The sequence below is a fragment of the Homarus americanus genome, unplaced genomic scaffold (assembly GCF_018991925.1).
Source record: "Homarus americanus isolate GMGI-L3 unplaced genomic scaffold, GMGI_Hamer_2.0 scaffold45562, whole genome shotgun sequence".
Classification (NCBI taxonomy): Eukaryota; Metazoa; Arthropoda; class Malacostraca; order Decapoda; family Nephropidae; genus Homarus; species Homarus americanus.
The window spans coordinates 142059-162349 of NW_024744839.1; the positions used below are offsets into that span (position 1 = coordinate 142059).

General features: G+C 37.2%; 1 protein-coding gene across 2 annotated transcripts in view; it reads right to left on the reverse strand.

Moving 5' to 3' along the window:
* The window catches only part of LOC121878235 (hydroxysteroid dehydrogenase-like protein 2), a 52091-nt gene extending 32712 nt beyond the window's left edge, over window positions 1-19379 (reverse strand). Inside the window, exons 1-2 of one of the 2 annotated variants that reach the window (XM_042384328.1) lie at window positions 19230-19379; window positions 145-308 (exon numbers count right to left, since the gene is read on the reverse strand). In XM_042384328.1, the coding sequence (XP_042240262.1) occupies window positions 145-308; window positions 19230-19246 (181 nt within the window). In that variant the 5' untranslated portion in view covers window positions 19247-19379. Of the gene's footprint in view, window positions 1-144; window positions 309-8563; window positions 8583-19229 lie in introns of those variants that run through there. The other variant, XM_042384329.1, reaches the window with a different exon arrangement.
* Between the last annotated feature and the right edge of the window lie 912 nt (window positions 19380-20291).

A 20291-nucleotide genomic window follows, 5' to 3' on the forward strand; every position in this document is an offset into this window, starting at 1 on the left:
TACTGACGTTGGGACTCGAAAATACGTAATTTGACAAAATTTTGGTACGACTGAGACAGGTCATCAGTGCGGGTGGTCATAAGTCGAGTAGGTCGTAATTCGGGGAGGAGCTGTACACACTAGCAGTGTTAATTTTGTACTTACTCTCCTTAGCAGCAGTGAAGATGGTTCCAGGAAGTTTTGGATGAGGATCTGCAGTTTTCGCAGCCACTACAATGTTGGCCCCATCTCGAGCAGCTTTGAGGGCAATGGCTTTACCAATACCTCTACTGGCTCCGGTGATAAACAACGTACGGCCTGCGAGTTTTCTGGAAGAAATATACTGTACAGTAGGGGGCAGGGAAAAAACACTTTTATTTGAGTTGCAGGCTGCACTTTTCAGGCATCGTTTGTATGGCTGTAACAAACACCTGTGCAAAATTTCATGCCATTTCATGCATACTTACCCTGCCGCATCGCGAACGACTTTTTGTCAACTTTTAGTGTATACCATAAATTAGGTGTCATTTAATGTTTTCCAGGATAATGATAAATTTTACATGGGTGACATCGATTTAATTCACATGTACAGGTACACCGTATAGAAAATCATTACAAGTTCATATTGAAATTCTTTTTTGTGCGGAACCTTGGCATCATTTTCCTAGACAATAATCTTTGCCTAATATATCCATCTCTCGATTCGTATCCCGTCACTTCAGTGCACTTCAGTCATCACTTTTATGCCTCTCTCGACTGCCTGAGTGCTGTTTGGCCACTTGGGCACCACTAATGGTGTCTCAAGAATGTCATTAACCTGTAGATTTGACAGAGAAGCAATGTAAGGAGGCTCAGTCTTGAGTTCATTCCTCCAGTTAATCATGGAATGATAGTTTTTTGCTTGCCACTTTAGTTTCGGAGTCACCATCTTTCTCATGTTGACTACAGGAGGCACATCCTCATTCCCATCTCCATCTTTACCCTCCTCATCAGTATAGTTTAACAAATTCTCGTCAACAGCAGCATCAGAATCTTCCTCCTCCTCTTCAGATCTGCCAGTGCATTCTTCCTTTTGCTGATTCTCCTCTCTAATTTTTCTTATCATTGAGACAGCTTTTTCTCTAACAGTCATGTCCTCATCTGCACACATACCAAGAAGAAGTTGATCTGTGTGGGCGAAGTATGCATTTCTCTGGACAGCCTTCTTCACTATCGTCTCCTCCTCACTATTCAGGTGTTTCATATATAGCAGGGACTGGAATACGTTCCTTGAGCCGTGTGTTACATAAGGGTGTATCTTGATGTAAAACCACATTGGAGCACTGAACTTTATTATTGTAATGACAATTCTTTTCAACTCATGGCTGGGTCTTGATGTTGCTACATACAGCCTGAGGATTCTACTCCATAAGGTGTTCCACCTTGACACACAGGGAGGACCTGGCTCAATAGCAGCCAAGTCATCTTCAACAACACCTGTGATAACTCCTTTACAAATCCTATACAGGTATTTCTGATCCCAGGACAGATCTTTCTCCACTTCATCATTAAACACAGGGAAATCAGGGAAACTGACTGGCTGGAAGGCGACAACTGGAAGCTCAGACAAAGACTCCTTGATCTGCTTTCCAATGGGACCACGCCAATGCTCAGGACCACTTGGTTTACCATCATAGTGATAAAAAACTGCGCGGAAAGGCAGCTCATTTCCGTGAAGCTGACATATGAAATAATGGAGCGGGTGACCAAGTAACATTTCAAGATGATGAATGACTCCATTTTCTGATCCTACATTTACATTGGTTCCATCACAACCAACACACACAATGGGCTGCTGGGTTAGATTTTTCTCCACCAGAAACTCGTGAATAGTTTTGGCAATCTGCTTTCCGTGTCCAGTCTTGGGAGTCACATGTGTGAGATATTCATTGCCAGGCTCAACCATGATGACATAATGATCTTTCACCATCATCCTCGAACTCCATTTCTCGGTCTTCTCATTCTTTATCATCACACGAGTGGCGGTCTTCTTACCATCAAAATAGAGTGACGTCAAATAATCTAAACTAGCCATCTCAATTTCTTGCCTCTTAAATCGGTATTTTTGTCTCGCATCCCGCAGCTTATGTGGTCCAATAACCTGACTCTTGTCATCCTTTGTGATAATGCCATAGTCAGTTAAGGTGGCAGTAGCAGTGGCAGCTCCAGCATAATTACTAATCAAGTATCGGTCACAAGCGGCAGCCAGTGTAGGGAGTCTTGTCCGGTTCTGTGAACTGGTGTCTGTCACACAACATTGAGAAATGAAATGAGAAAAGGCTGATAATCAATATAGACAGAGCACCATACTCATCTGCAACAAGACAACTTAAATGAAATAAGACATATGAAAAAAAAGTTGATAAACACTGAACAGAACATTGCACCGCCACAGCGGCTGTTTGGCTAGTACTGTAGGTAAATTTAAAAATTTCAGTAGAAAATGCGGCAGACTAAACCTCGACATATCAGCTTCAAATTTGGCATGGAGTCTTAGATATGTATAAGGAACAATGCCTGAAGAGTGCAGCTTTGAGCAAAATTTCACTGCCCCCTACTGTACAGTACAATGACCAATATGTAAACATACTGTATACTGTAATTATAGTAGATAAACTCCACCGTATTTATACAGTATGAACTAAAATAAATAAGTTCCTCCTTATACTCATGAGCAATACAAAAGTGACCTCTCATGTTAATCAGTGAGCAGAAAATCAAGTTATCAAATGAAAACCATCATTTACAAAGACAGGGAGACAGACAAAAAAGTGGATAGATTGAATTCTGTTATATTTCTTCCAATTATATTTGATGAGGGACATAAAGCTGGGCACACTACTGTATTAATGAATTATGGAAGCAGATGTTTCATTCCAGGTCACCACTAAATGACAGAATCATCAATTCATCATTATCATCACCATTTTACAGACATTTTCCACACTTGCATGAGTTGCATGCAGTGCTGGATTTAGACTGCATCATGTCTGCCTGACCAGCATGTATCTGAGTATTGCTTTACTACACTCAGGCCCAGTGGAGCCACTTTGTCAGTCAAAATTTTCCATCTGTTTGTGAATACAGAAAAGAAAGTGTAGACCTTATTTACAAAGGAGAAGAGATTAATAGCTTCAATACAACAGGAACCTGCTACCTCTCCAACCAGCATGAGTGAATGTGCAGCACATGGTACACAATCAGCATACTTGCATTATCTTTTGATCAATGCCGGTAAACCCTGGTACTTTCCACTCATGTTGGCTGCATTAGCATATGACTGACCAAGACAATATCCGATGTTAATGCCTCGAGAGGCAAAAAATTCAAGAATAAGTTCAGCCATGCTTTCTCCTGTATGTGAGTGAAGAGGGGATATACTTTATGAATCTCTCAACAGGTCCCTTACTATTTATATACCTAACAACGAGGGTCAGCTTATCTATATAGGTGACATCAGGTGCAGACTCCACTGAAAAAGAAAAATATCTGGCATCTTTAATCTCTTGCATCATCTACAAGAGCACCATGTCACCAATAATATCTATAAAGTCTTCATACATGGTTCTTTACAAATACGAAGGTCTGCCAGTGTGTTTTCAAATGTTCTTCAAGAAATGGGGTCATACTAAGCCAGCAGTTCAATCAGCCCAAAGAAGTTTCTATCATTTCCTGAGCCAAAATGCTCATTTGTTCTTCTCAGAGCAAGACCACACACAGCCAAGAATTTTAAAAGGCCAATTACATGTTTTAGGACTTTTTGCCAATACTGACACTCTTCATCAAACTGTTGGAGCAAGTTGTAATCTAAGACACTGAAATTAAGTAAGACATTCAGCATTCGTTTACATTTCAATATTTGTATAACTGGTATTTTTCATAACGATACAGATATCAAAATACCCTGTATAAGGTTGAGGTTAGAGGGGTCACAGGGGTCACTACAGTATATCTTTTGTACACAAAATTATGGTGAAATATTAAATTTTTATAATACATACGTGAAATTTTTTGGAAGGGCCCCTTGTATCTTTGGGGCCTGGGGCCATGGCCCCAATGGCCCCTTTGTAAATCTAATACTGGTTGCATGTGATTATTCGATGGCATGGTGTCCAAGTTTCCAAGTGACAAATTTGAAGCAATCTTTATGGCTGTATAGTGTATATCCTTCCTATAGCAAACCCACTTTTACTGTGTAGGAACTGAACATTATATGTAGGACTTCAAAGTGCCCTCTTAACTGGCAAAACAGGGTTGCCACTCTGAGGTAATCAAAGACTACCTGACTACCTACAGAAAATGATAGTTTCAGCAGTGAAATTACTTTTATTCCCAAATAAACTAAAATTCAGTTGTTTTGACAAACCCCCAGCCTTTTTTCTTTCTTTTTTTAATAGCCAAACAGCTCAGAATTCCTCCCTCTTCCCCTGGGTTCAAGACTAATCAATAACTTGCAACTGAGGAAAAAACAAGGAGTTTGAATAAAAGTTAACTTGGATTCAAAATAACAGACTCTGGCCTCAACATACCGAGAGCAGATTGGATAGTCATGGATCAAGCTTCTCAGTGTACTCCCCCAGTGTTCCCCTTATTGGATATTGATAGGGTAGAGTGATAGGAAGGCTGACATTTATATCTAGTGATCAGCAGATTAACCCTAGGAGACACTGAAGGAGGACAACCCCAGGGACTAACTTTAAGTTATGTGGTAGAACCCCCAAACTAAAACTGTATTCTACAACCATTAATTGATGGCTACTTCGTGACACATTCCTATTCACTTAGGGCCGGATTGATAGTCATTACGAAGCACAATGCCAATTGATAGTGTTCGTGCTGGTCTATTAATAGTCATCCCGATAAACGAGGTATCGGAAGGGAACCGTACGCATATCCCTGAAATGTTGGAAACAACATCGGGTGGCTACCCCCACCGATAGCTGCCTTACGACAAATAATAATCATCATTATATTTTATGAAAGTTCTTCCAGTACTTTATATTACAGATGTCTACGTCGAATTATTTTATTTTTTTTGATAAGAACAATTAAAAGAAGTGTTAATACGGATAAATGAACTTTCACAACACTGTTATGAACTTGAAACATTATTGGAATGTTGACATCACAGCTCCGACTGCTGTCTGTGCTGTGAGCCTCATCTTCAATTAACAATTACTTCTGTTATCATTTAAGTTATGTTTCTTATCTTTATTCATTCATACAATATTTTTGTCGTAGTAGTAATAAAATTTCAACCATCTGAACCGGGAAATTCACTTATGTTTTCCGGAATGAGGCAAGCCAAGTGAGCTCACTCTATCTTGAGTTAGCAAGGAAAATATCACAGTTTTTGGCCCAGTAATATAGTTTTTTTTACTTCACTGTGGTCTTTAATACTGGAGCATAACTCAATATGTAAGGTAATTCACCTGTGAGGTTTTATGAAGACAACAAAAGGAAAGAAATATACATTTATTTTTTTTATAAATGTGTAAAAATTAAGAAAATAAACTATAATTTTTCTATACATAGTTCTGCATTTCCTGAAATTCACAGCTTATATTATAGATATATAAAAATAAATCTTAACTGCCATACTTTGGACAATATTTGTAACTGACATGAAAATATTTCTATCTTGGGCACAAAAAGAAATGGTTCACTCCTTCTCTACAGCTATTTATATCAATGCATAAAATTTAATAAAAGAAACATATCCTCTGTACAGTACTTTGCACAGTATAACATATCTTATGAATACCTGTATACACCAAACAAAACTTTATTCTTTATCACAGGAAATAAATTCAATTTTTGAAAATCACAGCCTTTATGTATATTATAAATATTCACCCCCACAAATAATTACCTGCCATACTTATGACAGCTTTTGTAAACAAAAAAACCTTTGTCAAAATAAACACATGTATGTTTATTTCCTTCAAATAAAATTAGTTGAATATGTAAGAAATAGAACGAATAACTTTTACTTTAGATGCCAATTTCTGAAATATTACAACATCATTCATATGTTTTAGCCATGGCATCATATGCAGCTCCTGCTTTCCTTAAAACACTATCTAACAAATCCAAAGAATTATTCAATTTTTCATTTGTCTTTTCAATCCATGCAATTGCAGTTTGTTGTAGTTTTTGTGTTAACATCATTTCTTTTTTCAGTTTCATTTCCTCCTCATGCTCCCTATTCAATCTGTACAACTTAGATTTATGTAACTCTTCTTGTCTTTTATTACACATTTCATAGATACTTGTCACCCTCCTAGTTCGCCTTGGTTTGCTCCTTGGCCGAGAACCAGATGCCCTGGACACTGAATAAAGGTGTTGGTTGGAAGCATGAGCAGGAGGGGGTGAGGCAATATCACTCGATAGTGAGTCAGGGGCATTGACTGCCGAGGCAGGAGCAATGTTTGGTGAGGCAGGAGCAATGACTGGTGAGGCAGGAACATTGACTTGTGAGACAGGAACATGTGTTGGGTTTCAGACAGAGCTGCAGAACGTTCTCTTACTACCTCCATGTTTGATAACACGCGCGCAAACATTGTTGCCAAGTACTCAGATGAAGAAAATTATCTTTTTTGTTTCGAACAAATAATAAAGATCAATTTTATTAAAAAAATATATTATACAATATATTATTGTGCCGGTTTAAAATAACAACTAAATGTCTCTCTAAATCGTCTTTCTAATTATGTGAAATAATACATTTGGCACGCGCGCATGGCCAAAAAAAATTTTGCCATCCGACACGAGCTGCCGTGTTTACACGCTCATGTAAGTGTCTAGGAATATGGCACTCAGCGTTGGGTGGTTGCATCCCGACACACGATCATCGAGATGATGATCGTGATCGTCATTATCGTCGTAATGACTATCAATACGGCCCTTAATCTCTAAGGAGATCAGAATCGTACTGTTTTATTAAATCTCATGTACAAAATGATACGACTGTGAGAGTACTTTGGAGTCAAGACTAGATAAGGTGTATCATGACAGCCTTAAAGAACAAAAATCATTGATCAACTTAATTTATCCAAGCCAATTACATTTTGAGGCTGATGGGAGTGATGGAAAGGGAAGGATGATTGGTTAAAGGGTGATTTGGTTTAAAATAACAACCCTAGCCAAATAATTGGGATTTTAATAATAATATAACTGGTCTTTTGTTTCTGAAAGGTACCATTTCTCGTAAAGAATTCACTAGCGCACAAAATAAGGCATCCCTGGATTACAGGAGGGCTCCGTTCCCGATTTTTTTTTCATAAAGCGAAACCATTTTTCCCATATACATTACTGTACTTCCATTATAAAAGTGGAGATGCGTCCCTAAGGAAACTTTTTTTAGGCCCAAAAATGTGATACCTGTACAAGCACATACAGTATATGTATGAAATTAAGACAGTTTTAACCACATACAAAAAATCATTCATGATGTACAGTAGGTCCTTAAAATTTGCAGGGGTCAGGTTCTCAAAATGGCTGCGAATAGCCAAATCCGCGAATAACATTTGCTGTAATCCGCAAATAATCGAGGTCTGCGAATTGTCAGGGCATTCTGTACCATGATGATAAATGAACAAAACACTTGAATTTTAATTACCAGAAATGATGAGTGCTGCTGGAGGTAGTCAGGTGAGGTTGTGGGATCAGAGTTACCTCCTTAAACCATCAAGTTTAATGTCCAATGCAATTCCTTTATGGAGTTTTTTATCACCAATGCTTTCACTTCAACTTGATGGTCCTTTTCCACTCGTCTTGAACAAGGGTACACAGTAACATACTGTAGATGCATAACTGAACACAATTTGGGCAAAGTATTCAAAATGAGTATTAACAGTGTTGTTGTGGCTGCTACCAGCTGGAGAGGCAGTAGAGCTAAGCCAGACTCCACATGAAATAAATTGCATAATTTCGGTGAAATTATTTGTTCTATATCACGACTTTTTCTTTTGGAAATCTTAATAAATTAACCAAAATTCCAGAAGGGCAAATAAAGTCCTAAGCACAGATGCAAAACTGAATACCTGTACAAGCTAAGGAAAGAATTTTAACTGAGCAGCTCATTGTTGCAGTGAATGCTAGCAAACAAGGTGAGCGACCTTCTAATCACCTTGTGGCCACCACAGATGCATTCACACATAATATTTTATATTCCAGGTATTTTTGTAAAAATTTTGATTATAAGATGCAATTTTTTCTTCAAAATTCCAAGAGGGCAATTTTTTTCCATAACCCGAAATTAAGGTGTAAATTTGAAAATTCCGTAAGGCAAAAATCTGTTACTATGAAAATATCATACTGTGTTACTCAAGTAAAATTTTCTCAAAGAACCATTTTTGGTAAAAATAAAGTTTTCCTCAGGTCATTTTTTTTATCATGTGTCTAATAATTTGCAATTAACCAAATACAATAACATATCAGCTTTTCGATGACTAGTAACTGTTTACTGAATGATTACCCTTTTCATTACCTCACTGTACTAGTCACCCGGATACCAGTGATAAGTTATTCATTATAAGCTTACCCTGTGTTAGCTGCCATGGCTTCTGGGAAAAGAATAACATTATCCACAAAACAGATTGACCCAAGGTAAAGACTTATCTTGAGATAAAGTTATCAGTCATTAGCAGCTCATATATAATCACCTTACTCCTATCTTTAAAAACGTTCCTCGTGCTTTCATAACAGTGTAAGGGATGTGATTGGGAAACATCTACCCGGGAAGTTTTTTCTGTATTTAACTTAATTTCTCACATTGTTACTCATTTCGTGAGCGCCTAATAGTTAAAATACACAGTACCCAAAACCAAACATGTATTGCAACAATAGTTTTCATGCATATTGTTAAAAATTCCTTTACACATTTACTTGTTACTAAACTTGAATTTGTTTAATATTTTTAATTGTGCACCATTATTGAGAGAAGAGAAACTAAAAGGTACCTCAGCTTTTTTTGGCACTGTATTTTGTGAGAATTCAAAATTTAATACAGTAAACCCCCGCTTTACACGGTTTCACTTTACGCATTTCCACGTTTACGCGGTACCCTGCCGAAACCGGAATGCTCACTTTCCGCGGTGTGTGTACCCTTTTACACGGAGAGCGGCGCGAGCAGGGTGCGCACAAGGTCGCCCAGTCATCAAAACATTACCGAGTTCTTCACCCGCCACCCACCACAGCCGGCCCAAGTCAGTGATAATGATAGTGAGGATATGGACTTATATGGACTTCAAGGGGTTTGACAAAGAGGCCCTGCAAGCCTCTATGGTGGATAGTGATACAATTGATACAAGTGATACAGGTGAGGGCCAATAATCTGCCCTCTGCCTCGGAACCAACCCCCCATCCCCGTGTGCCCAGCCATCTTTTCTACTACTTTAAGTGTTAAAAAACCTAATATTATTGATATTTCTCTTAATTATTAATTGTGTGTGCATACCATCATAAAATTAAGAAGTTATTTTTCTACAACGTAGGTATTGTGTCTGAAAAAGTGGAGTTTGGGGGTCGGCCCGGTCTCTATTTCAATTAATCCCATATGTTGTTGTTCACTTTACGCGTTTCTCACTTTACGCGGGCCGCCGTGGGTTCAATTGACCGCGTAAAGTGAGGGTTCACTGTACTTACCAAAGGGATTTACCTCTAATGCACCAGCAACTGGGGTTTCAATAGCATATGTAGTACAGTACTAAAATAAGAAAAATAAGCTGTTCCATGATATATATATATACAAATAAAATATTAAGTTTTCTTTCCCATGTAATAGTCACTCATTTGGTCTGCTTAGTCTTAGTTTTAATTGCATCAGGGAGAGTAAATACTTCTGTTTTGTTGCTGGAAGGCCTCTCTGCTCTTCCTTGATTTTTGAGCCATTTCCTCACACTCTGTATTCTTTGATTCTAACTGCGTCTTTTGCAGGCAGTAAGTAGAAGGCAGCTTCCAAACAGGGAGGTACTACTGCCTGGGAAGATATTAGAAGCATAATGTATTGTCTAATGGTAGACCCTGCTGCCATATGGCATCAGGAAAATTGTGACCAAGTCCCAGGTTGCTGATCTTACTTTCTGCCTCATTTACACACAATTGCAGGGTCTCAATTGTTCCCTTACCTTGACAACACAACATACATAGGTCATTTCCCACTCTTTTTTTTATGGCTCTTACTATTATTATTATTTATTGATTTTTTATTAGTACACAATTATTAATATTTTCTTTATTATAATTGTTATTTATTTTTATTAATTTTATTATCATTATTATTATTATTATTATAATAATATTATATTCCCCCCAGCCTTAATGTGGTTCATTATAAAATGACCTGTGACCAGGTGGGGTAATGCCCATTAAAAAAAAAAAAAATCAGAGGGTTCAAGGTGGAAGATGAAGTGTAACCATGAGTGTATTGATATACAGTACCAGCACAAAAGATTAGATTAGATTACTGTACTGTACTATAATAACTTTACACTCACAAAGAAACTCACAAACAGGAGTGTACAGTATAGTCTGCATTTACAAGGTCAATTGAGCCCGTGGAGAAACGCGTAAACGAAATAACAGAACATATGGGATTAACTGAAATAGAGACTGGGCTGACCCCCAAACTCCACTTTTTCCGACACAATACGTACGTTGTAGTAAAAATAACATCTTAATTTTATGATGGCATACACACACAATTAATATTTAAGAGAAATATCAATATTATGTTTTTTAACACTTACATTAGTAGAAAAGATGGGTCGGCACACGTGGATGGCGGCTGGTTCCGAGGCAGAGGGCAGATTAGTTGCCCTCCGGTGAATCACTTTCACTACTCGCAAAGGTTTGCAGGGCCTCCCAGACAAACCTCTCAAAGTCCATATCCTCACTATCACTATCACTGACTTGGGCTGGCTGTGGTTGTGGTGGGTTGCGGGCAAAGAAGTCCTTAATACTACATTGACGACTAGCACTGATGTTGTCGAGATAGATCTGGATTTACAGCTCCATAACTTTCGTCAGATGGTTATTAGACACTTCATACCGATGCTTGTCTGGGTCGTTGTCAAGGATGAGCTTAATTTTCTCCCCCAACTCGATGATTTCCTTCACACAATCATGACTTGGTCCAAGTAATTCAAGGTTTTTCTCGGGTGGTGGGAGTCCACCGGAAGCCATTCTTAGGGGAATAGCAGGCACAAGAGAGAACTGTATACGCGGACTGAGAACAATGAGACTGTCCCGGCTAGGTCAGCGACTTCTACCCTCTGGTGGCAGGGCACGTCATGTTACATTAGACCAATCACAGCTAGCGGCGGAGGGAATGCGTGGGTGGTAAGGATGTGTGGCCCAGCCACAGTCCGATACATCATATGACGTCAGCGATAACGTAAGAGCGGCCTAATGCGCACCCCTCACCGCGCCGCTTCCCGCGTATGGTCAAGAATGGACCGCGTGAGTAAAAAATGGGCCGGCGAGTCTGGACCTCACCCCATAAATGACCAAATTTACCGCGTAATTAAAACATTTCATTCTGGCAAGGCACCGCGAAAATGACCAAACGCGTAAACAAAAACCGCATAAATCCAGACTATACTATGTAATGTTTCATATGAGACTCAAAATTCAGAAAGACAAAAAATGTCCTTCAAGAAGAAAAAAATGTAAAAAAGTAAACTAAATGCTATCTGGTGAATGTGAACACTGCCAGATGGTACAGTAAGAAGCATCAATATAACTCCTCATGTGTTATCGCCACTGGCTTCAACTACAGTGCTGGCGTTGCTTTACCCGAACAAACATTCAATCTATCAGCCTGCGAACATGTACGCCCCCCCCCCACGCGACCTGCAAAAACAAGATGCCCTGATTCTGCTGAGTGTATGATTTAAAGTGTAGCGTGGCCGCCTGGCCTCCATGAGGCAGATCGCCTTCTCAAGTGATGCTGTGAGGACCATGTAGCCACCAGCCCTCTGTGGTAAACACCGACTCCCAATCCTGGCCAAATTTTGTGCTGGAACAATTTACACAGTACTATTGTCCCTTGGAACACCATACTGGTTCGCATTGACCCACACTTGTAAGTACAGCCAAAGTAATGACATACCCCTCAGTACTGAAATATTGTGGACTAATTATGCCTACTCGTTTCTTCTTTGTCTGGAGAAATACGACAATGCGGAATGAAGTGTAACTAAGTTTAATAGAGTTATGAACTTTGTATCATGTCACTATGCTTAATAATCAATTGTAATTAAGATGAAATCATCTGAGACTAACTAATTATGTATCTGATAGATCACCATGTAATACTAATGAACGCCTTGTTCTCTGCAGGTTTTGACCACATCAATAAATATTGAATGCGTCAAAAGGTGAGTTTCAATCATTTCCTTCGATTTGCCCGTCGCCTGAACGTCCTTAACCAAGCCTTTACATCGTATAATGCAAAACACTATCTATGATAAACTGAACACAGCCAAAAAAATTAAAAACAATTACTGTGAAGATCTTTGGAGAGAGAAGGAAATTAATTAAAGTCAACGATGAAGTGAGGAAAACAAAGATACAGGTTGTACCTCTCTAGTCCGGCAACCTCGAGACCTGACCGGTGCCAGACCATGGAAATTGCCAGACCATGGAAATTCACCCTTTTCCTGGATAGATAGTGACTTGTGTTTATGCTTGGAAGCACTAGCACCACTTTCTCTGCATTATAGTCTCTTTGAAGGCATATTGAAGGGTTAAATGTCGTATTGTAGCTTCTCAAATTTCGCGAGTTTTTAATTCTTAACGTATTTTATTGGAACACACAAAAAAATAAATAAATAAAAATTTTGACGGCGGAAACTTGAATTTCGACGGGTTTGAACAGCCCACCAACATGCAAACGACGTGCATAATCGTGTAAACAGCGTCATTTCTCTTATGTACAAAAGATTCATTATTGTTTATTACTGAATGTCATTTTTATTGAATTAATGTTTATGTGTGCAAAATGAGCAATACAATTCATTAATAATACGTAGAATATTAAAACACACGAGGAAATGACACAGCATTGTTTTCGTTGACTACAAAACCAGTGACTGACTGGTTCTACATATAAAACTGATGAAAATAAGACCTTGGTTTTAGCTGTAGGAAAATTAATATGGTTGTATTAAGTAATGTTTTTTAATGTTAATAAATTGAACAATAGAAGTAGCTAACGATAATGGTAAAGAAAAAAGAGAGATCGCGTATGTAAGTGCGCATGCACACACGTGAAAACATATCGTCATTAATTTACATAAGAATATGAAAGCAACACTTATTTACTGTTCATATATATTTTAATTAATGTTTCTGAATTTGTTTTTATTGAATTAATGTTTGTGTGTGCAAAATTAACAATACAATTTATTAATAATACGTGGACTATTAGAGGAGACGAGACGGCTGCCGGCATTGTTTATGTTAAAACTCCCTTACAAAACCAGTGACTGATTGGTTCTACATATAAAACTGAAGAAAATAAGACCCTGATTTTAGCTGTAGTAAAATTAATGTAAAAAAATTAATATGGTTGTTTGAAGTACCTGTAATGTTATTTAATGATAATAAATGGAACAATATAAGTAGCCAACCATTAATGGTAAGTAAAAAAAAAAAAAAAAAAAGGCTGCCTATCTACCTATTGGACAAACTAAAATCGTTCCGGACCACGGGAGTTTCCGGACCACAGAATGCCGGACTAGAGAGGTACAACCTGTACCGTATATCACGGCCTATAAGACGAAATTTGAACATTAAAAAAATCTGCCCAAAGTTAGGGGGTCGTCTAAACCACCAAGTTTAAAATTCTTACCTCTTAAATATTGTGGTTTAGTGTGTCAAGAGTGGTGATGAAAACATCGTAAGCCACTCACAAGGTCTTACCACTAATTATTTTATACTGAAACTTACGTTTGGCAAGCTGGATTCAAATTAAGATTACCGGTATATTAAAATAATAAAAATGTATTATAAACCTGTCTAACATACCGTAAAAGAGATTTATACCCCTATAATAAACACAGCTATCATCACACACCCCTCCCCACGCCCCCCCCCCCATTTGCCAGTGAGGAGCCGTGGAGGTGGTCAGTAATGCATACCGGTATCGGTATATTTACTCATAATAATATTTATCTCCTATAAATAATTGATTTAAATTTTATTTTTTTCCAAAGAATATTCAGTAAATGAGTGCATTAATTCTTGAAACTATCGACGGTTAATTACAGACGCTCAAGTGACGTCACTAGTGTTTACACTACACCAGCTGGTAATATTTGATGCCATTACTTGAAGTGAATTGGCCTTATTTTAAGTAACTAACTATAAATAAATACAAAAATTAAAAAAAAAGATCAAAACTGAGAAATAATATACTGTATGTATGTTGTGTTGTCAAAGTAAGAGGAACAATTGTGTAAGTACGTAATATTTTTTCACTCAAATCCTAATGAAACACTACTGGAGAACATTCCTTTGTCGCAAAACAGTTTATAAATTAAAGAAAATAATTACAGTGTGTTTAATATATTACAGTATATTATAAATAAATAAATAAAACAAATAATTCGGTAAATCTATTTAAAGTAAATGGAAAATAAGCAAACATGTTATTTACCAAGACCCTTCCGTCTGGCTCAGGGTGAGATGGAGGGGAGATAAAGAAGGCTATTTATAGCCCATCAGAAGTGACCAGTACCCTAATGCACCATAAATAATTCATTGAACATTCATTTTTTGTACATAGTATATTCAGTATATATATATATATATATATATATATATATATATATATATATATATATATATATATATATATATATATATATATATATATATATATATATATATATATATATATATATATATATATATATATATATATATATATATATATATATATGTGTAATAAATGTATGTAGTAAGTACATACTGGTAACCTTTTTCACTCAAATCCTAATGAAACACCACAATTAGAATACGGTGGTTGCTGTTGAACCACATGTTGTATAAATAGTCACACCACCGAGACGAGGGAACACTCCCAACACGCTTCAGTGACGTCACTAGTGTTTACACTACACCAGCGGGTATAATTTGATGACATTACTTGAAGTGAATTGGCCTTATTTTAAAAAATCAAGGATGGTTGGTAAAGGACTACTGAGTCAGTGGGTAAGTGTCACATTTGGGGTACTGGTCTTATACAGCAAATAGAGCTCAAAAGCTACTTTTTAAATGGAAATTTGGGGGGGGCGTCTTATGCACCCCGCCGCCTTATAGGCCGTGATATACGGTACCTCCAAAAGTCAACTGAACTATGACACAATGTTTTTTTTTTTCAAGCATACAGCACAAAACTTCTCCAGTAGTGTAAAGTATAACTATTCTAAACACACAACCCAAATACTGTACAGTTTAGTTGTCCAATGGTGCTTCAACATTTTTATTGTGATGATTTTTGCTCCCATATTGTTTTTGGACTAACAATTCTCATCAGTGTTCAGAAGAGGTAATGTACTGTAATACCCCTGTACTGTATTTTAAGGTTTTCACCTTAACCCTTTAGGTGCGTAATTAAATTTCGCGCCGGTTCCTGAAAAGTGTCAATTATCCTGCCAAAAATGAATTTCATATAATCACATTTTCTATATGTTTTTCCTAGAGAACTTTTAGTATATTTTCCAAATCTGGAACAAAAATTCACATATGTGTGCAAATTTTAGAGAAAAAATGACATTTATACCCAAAAATGCAGGAAATTGGTATAAATCAATGTCTGGTATATGGCAAATAAATTTAATCAATTTGGTTACTAAACAGCAAATTTAGATATGTATTACATATTCAGATAATATCAAACAAAATAGTACAAAAATAAGCTATATTGCATTCAGGAAATACTCCGATACCTCAATACATAATATGTCCGCATGTCGTCTCATTTGGGGAAGTTTTTTCAAGGCCGTGGGATATCCCCGCTTGTCGCATTTAATTAATATAATATTTTGGGCGGGTTTACCCGCATGCCACATCCAAAGGGTTAATAATGGTTCATTTTCTTCACAATATTCATGAAAATGTTTGAAAGCACTGTACTGTATTTACTGTATTCAAATCCAAAGCAGAGCATTAAAAAATAATCTGGATTTATTTAACCATTAAACAGTAGCCATCATCATTAGACGTTTCTTTTTCTTTGTGTTCATTTTAGCTCATATGAGGGTGGAGTAGTTAATCCTTATTTGCTGGTTAAGGGTTAATGAATATCAAGGCAGCACCAAAACTGAGTCACTGACCTACATTTTAATTCAGTTGGAATGGACCACTGTAAAGTCTCTCAGAGTTATGTTCTTGCTAAAATCAAAGTTCAAGTTAAGCTTATTAAATTTGCTGAAGGAAGTGGAAAAAGGTGAAAAATATGGTTTAAGAGTTAATGCTGCAAAGATGAAAGTAATGATTGTTTCCAAATTGGAAATAAATCCTAAAATAAAAATAATGATAGGAAACGGAAATTAAACAAGTAGAAAATAATGTGCATTTGGGTAATAACATTAGCTGTTATGGCAGATGTATGGATGAAATCAAAACAAGAACAGGGTAAGCAAAAACAGGATTTAATAATCTAATAGACTAATGAAAAGAGACATTAACTTCAATTTGAGAAAAAGGGACTGTGGAAAGGCTTTATATGGCAAGGACTGATGGATGGATCAAAGGTGTGGACACTTTCCACAGACACCAGAAAGAGATTGGACGCCTTTGAAATGTGGTGTTGTAGCCGCATGCTAAGAATAAGCTACACCAACAGGAAAACAAATGAAAAGGTACAGTAAAACCTCGTTAAGTCGGACCCACTAAACCAGATACAGCCTGTATTGCTTAAGCCAGACAAAATTTTCAAAAAAAAATAACTCACAAGTAAAAAAAAAAAAAAAATTCCAAAAAAATTTGACCTAAGATGACACATCCACCTTGAGCCAAAATTTCCAGGGGCCAAAGCGGACAGACCACGTGATTCACCCACCCTGGTAAACAAAGGGACGAGCCGAGTTATAAATTAGTGTTACCTGTGATAGCATCTCTTCAGCTCCGTCGAGTGTGTTTTATTGCCATTTAGACGTGTTGAAATTTATTTTCAAACTTATTTGATATTACCAGTAATGGGATTATGTTGTAGGCTGAAGTAGCATTCCTATTTTTTGCATTTTATTGAAAAATTAAACAATAACCATGGCCCCTAAGAAAGTGTTTGGTGTCCGTAAAGGTGGTGAGAAGGTTAAGCCTAAGACCTTATCAGTGAACAAAAAGTTAAAGGGGATTGAAAAACTAGAAAATGGTGCTACTCACTCAGAAATATGTGCTGAATATGGAAATTCAAATCAGTCGGTATCGGATATACAAAAATCGAAAGACAAGCTGCACAAATATGCTATGAAATTTAATGTGGACCAGGAAAAATCTGGCATTAAGAGAATGAGGAAGGTTGGGAATGATGACTTGGAAGAGGCAGTGTATAAATGGTAAGTACAGCAACATGCAAGTGGAATAGCAGCCAGAGGTGTAGAAATCCAGACAGCTGCTGAAAGGTTAGCAAAATATGAATGTAAAGAATTTTCATGCTAGTGCTGGTTGGCTATTCAGATTTCAAAGGCACCACAAGATTGTGAATAAAACAATATGTGGTGAAAGGCCGAGTGCTGATGTTAGCAATGTGGAGCCATTTAGGAAAAAGTTGAAGGACTTAATGGAAGCCGAAAACTTTCGATTATGCCAACAGATGAAACTGGACTTTTCTGGAAATCTTCACCAGAAAATACGTAAGCCCCCAGAAGAGAAAATAGTGTGCCTGGTAGGAAACTTTCAAAAGAGCGAGTGTCTACGTTGCTGTGTGCAACTGCTAATGGGAGCCATATACAGTACTTACACCTGTGGTAGTAGGAAAGAGCAAGAAGCTCATGCAATCAAGGACATTATGCACTGGCTTCCTGTCCACTAGTATAACTCCAGGAATGCATGGTTTACAGGAACCATAACCTCAAACTGATTTTTCAAACATGCTGTGGTGGAGATCAAGCATAAGCAGGTGGAAGATTTGAAAATTCCTGCTGATGAAGTGAAGGCTGAAAGGCACTACTATTAACTCAGATTAAAGTAAGTTTTCCAATTTTTTGTGACATTTTGACACCAAATACTAGTCAAGAAGTGATTAGCAGTCCGATGTATTCATGTAGTACCATTATTTGACTTCATTGCGGCTATATTTGGCTACATTTGGGTACATTTGGGTAATTAGTCGGACCGACATTTGGATAATTAGTCGGACCGACATTTGGATAATTAGTCGGACCGACATTTGGATAATTAGTCGGACCCCTTGTCGGAGGCCTGGACCACCTCCACCATAAGTTAAAAAATCAATGCGACACGTGACTGAGCGAAGGTAATAATCTTGAAAAATTAATATCTCTGGTTATCCTTGATTTCCGGTGGAAATATCTTAGACAAAAAAATTCTTAGAATTAAGTAAACATTATGAGATACATATTTTTAATAAGGAAATAAAGACCGGTGTGATACTATAAATTCATCAAAAAAAATTTGTAACAAAACCTGACAACAGCTAATGGACGAATATTTACCCCCATTTCTTTCTATTCATGAACTAAGAAACAAGTTTTCTTCCATAGAAAATTACCATAAACTGTTTCCATACCACGACTCTGTATTCTATTAAATATTCTCTATGATAAACTGTTTGTCTGATGATATGTAAACAACTTCAGATCACAAATTTACATATTCTGGCTTCATTTACCCATTAAATAAGACTTGAGTGACTACATGACTACTCTTACTTTGGTGCTTCTGTTACACAAGATGTTAAGGTGTTGAAACCACATATATATTATACATATAGCAGAACCCCTTAACAATAAATATAAGATTTTGTTGCCGAGGAAAAACGTATCTCATATTAGGCCTCATCATCTCGGGTGGACAATGATTACCCCGTCGTTCATTACACCCACCAAAAGTTTTAAGAAAAATAACTACATTTATTAAAACAAAATATAATCCACCCACACCCAAAATTAAAGTCCATCTTCACGTTTATATATCTGCTCTCAAAACCCGTAAATGATTTGTCTTAGTAAACTTACCCGGTGTTTACAATCATCTCTGTAGTTGGTATGTGTACTTCCTCCAGCGGCTGGTGCTCTTCTCGCCTCCCTCTCCCTCACCCAGCTCAGCTGGCCGTGATAAACACCGACCCAATGAGGGTTAAGGGATGAGAGGAAACCGCGGCGCTCTTTACGAGTAGCCCGGGCGTACTCTGAGCATCTTTAAACCCTGCCATCTAGTTCATGAGCACAGTACTAAATTAGAAACCATTTCAGGAGTAACTGCTTTAAAACTCGGATCCTATTCCTCGCCTAAACCCCTATACTGCCTTCATTATGAGACTTTTCATTTATCATTAATACTTATCTACTTAATGTTATTAGAATATTTCAATTAATTATGTACTATACCATATGACATGATGGAAATCAATCAAAACAGGCAATGCAATCTCATGTAAATGATTTAGCCTACATATTTAGATATTGTAGTGCTACTTCACTCCCATATACAAGCATAAGTGACTTGTTTTCATGGTATATACGGTACTTGTGGAGCAACAATTTCATATGGTTGTGTTTTCAGTTATCATTATTACTAATGGCTCCTTTGTGTTCACAATCATTCAAAGTACATAAACTGAAAGTCTTGTGTCCCCTTTATACTGACAAATTAGTTTTCTTGCACTACATTCCATCAAAAAACTGTATGGGGGGAATACATTATAATGGAATTTAAGTTAAAAAACAGTAGTATATGAATATTTATTTTTATTACATGAAGTGTCAGACAAACACAAGCACAACAATTTCTTAACACATGAAGTAAGCATTCAAATGTTTCAGTTTTGGAGGAGAGCTTGTTGCGTAGTGTATGTGGCCAGTTGTCAAATTTCTCTTTGTGTTTGTCTATTTTCTCTGTGTTATGCTCACATACATACGTACAGTGCTAGGGAGTTGCTGTGTGGTGAGGAGCTTGTTGAGAGGAGGTCTTGTCTGTTTGAGAGCGTTGAGTAGAATCACCTTCACGGCAAGTAAATCACTGTTGGTGCGCGTGATCCAGGTATATGCTGATAACTACAAGAAAAAAGAAAACACGAA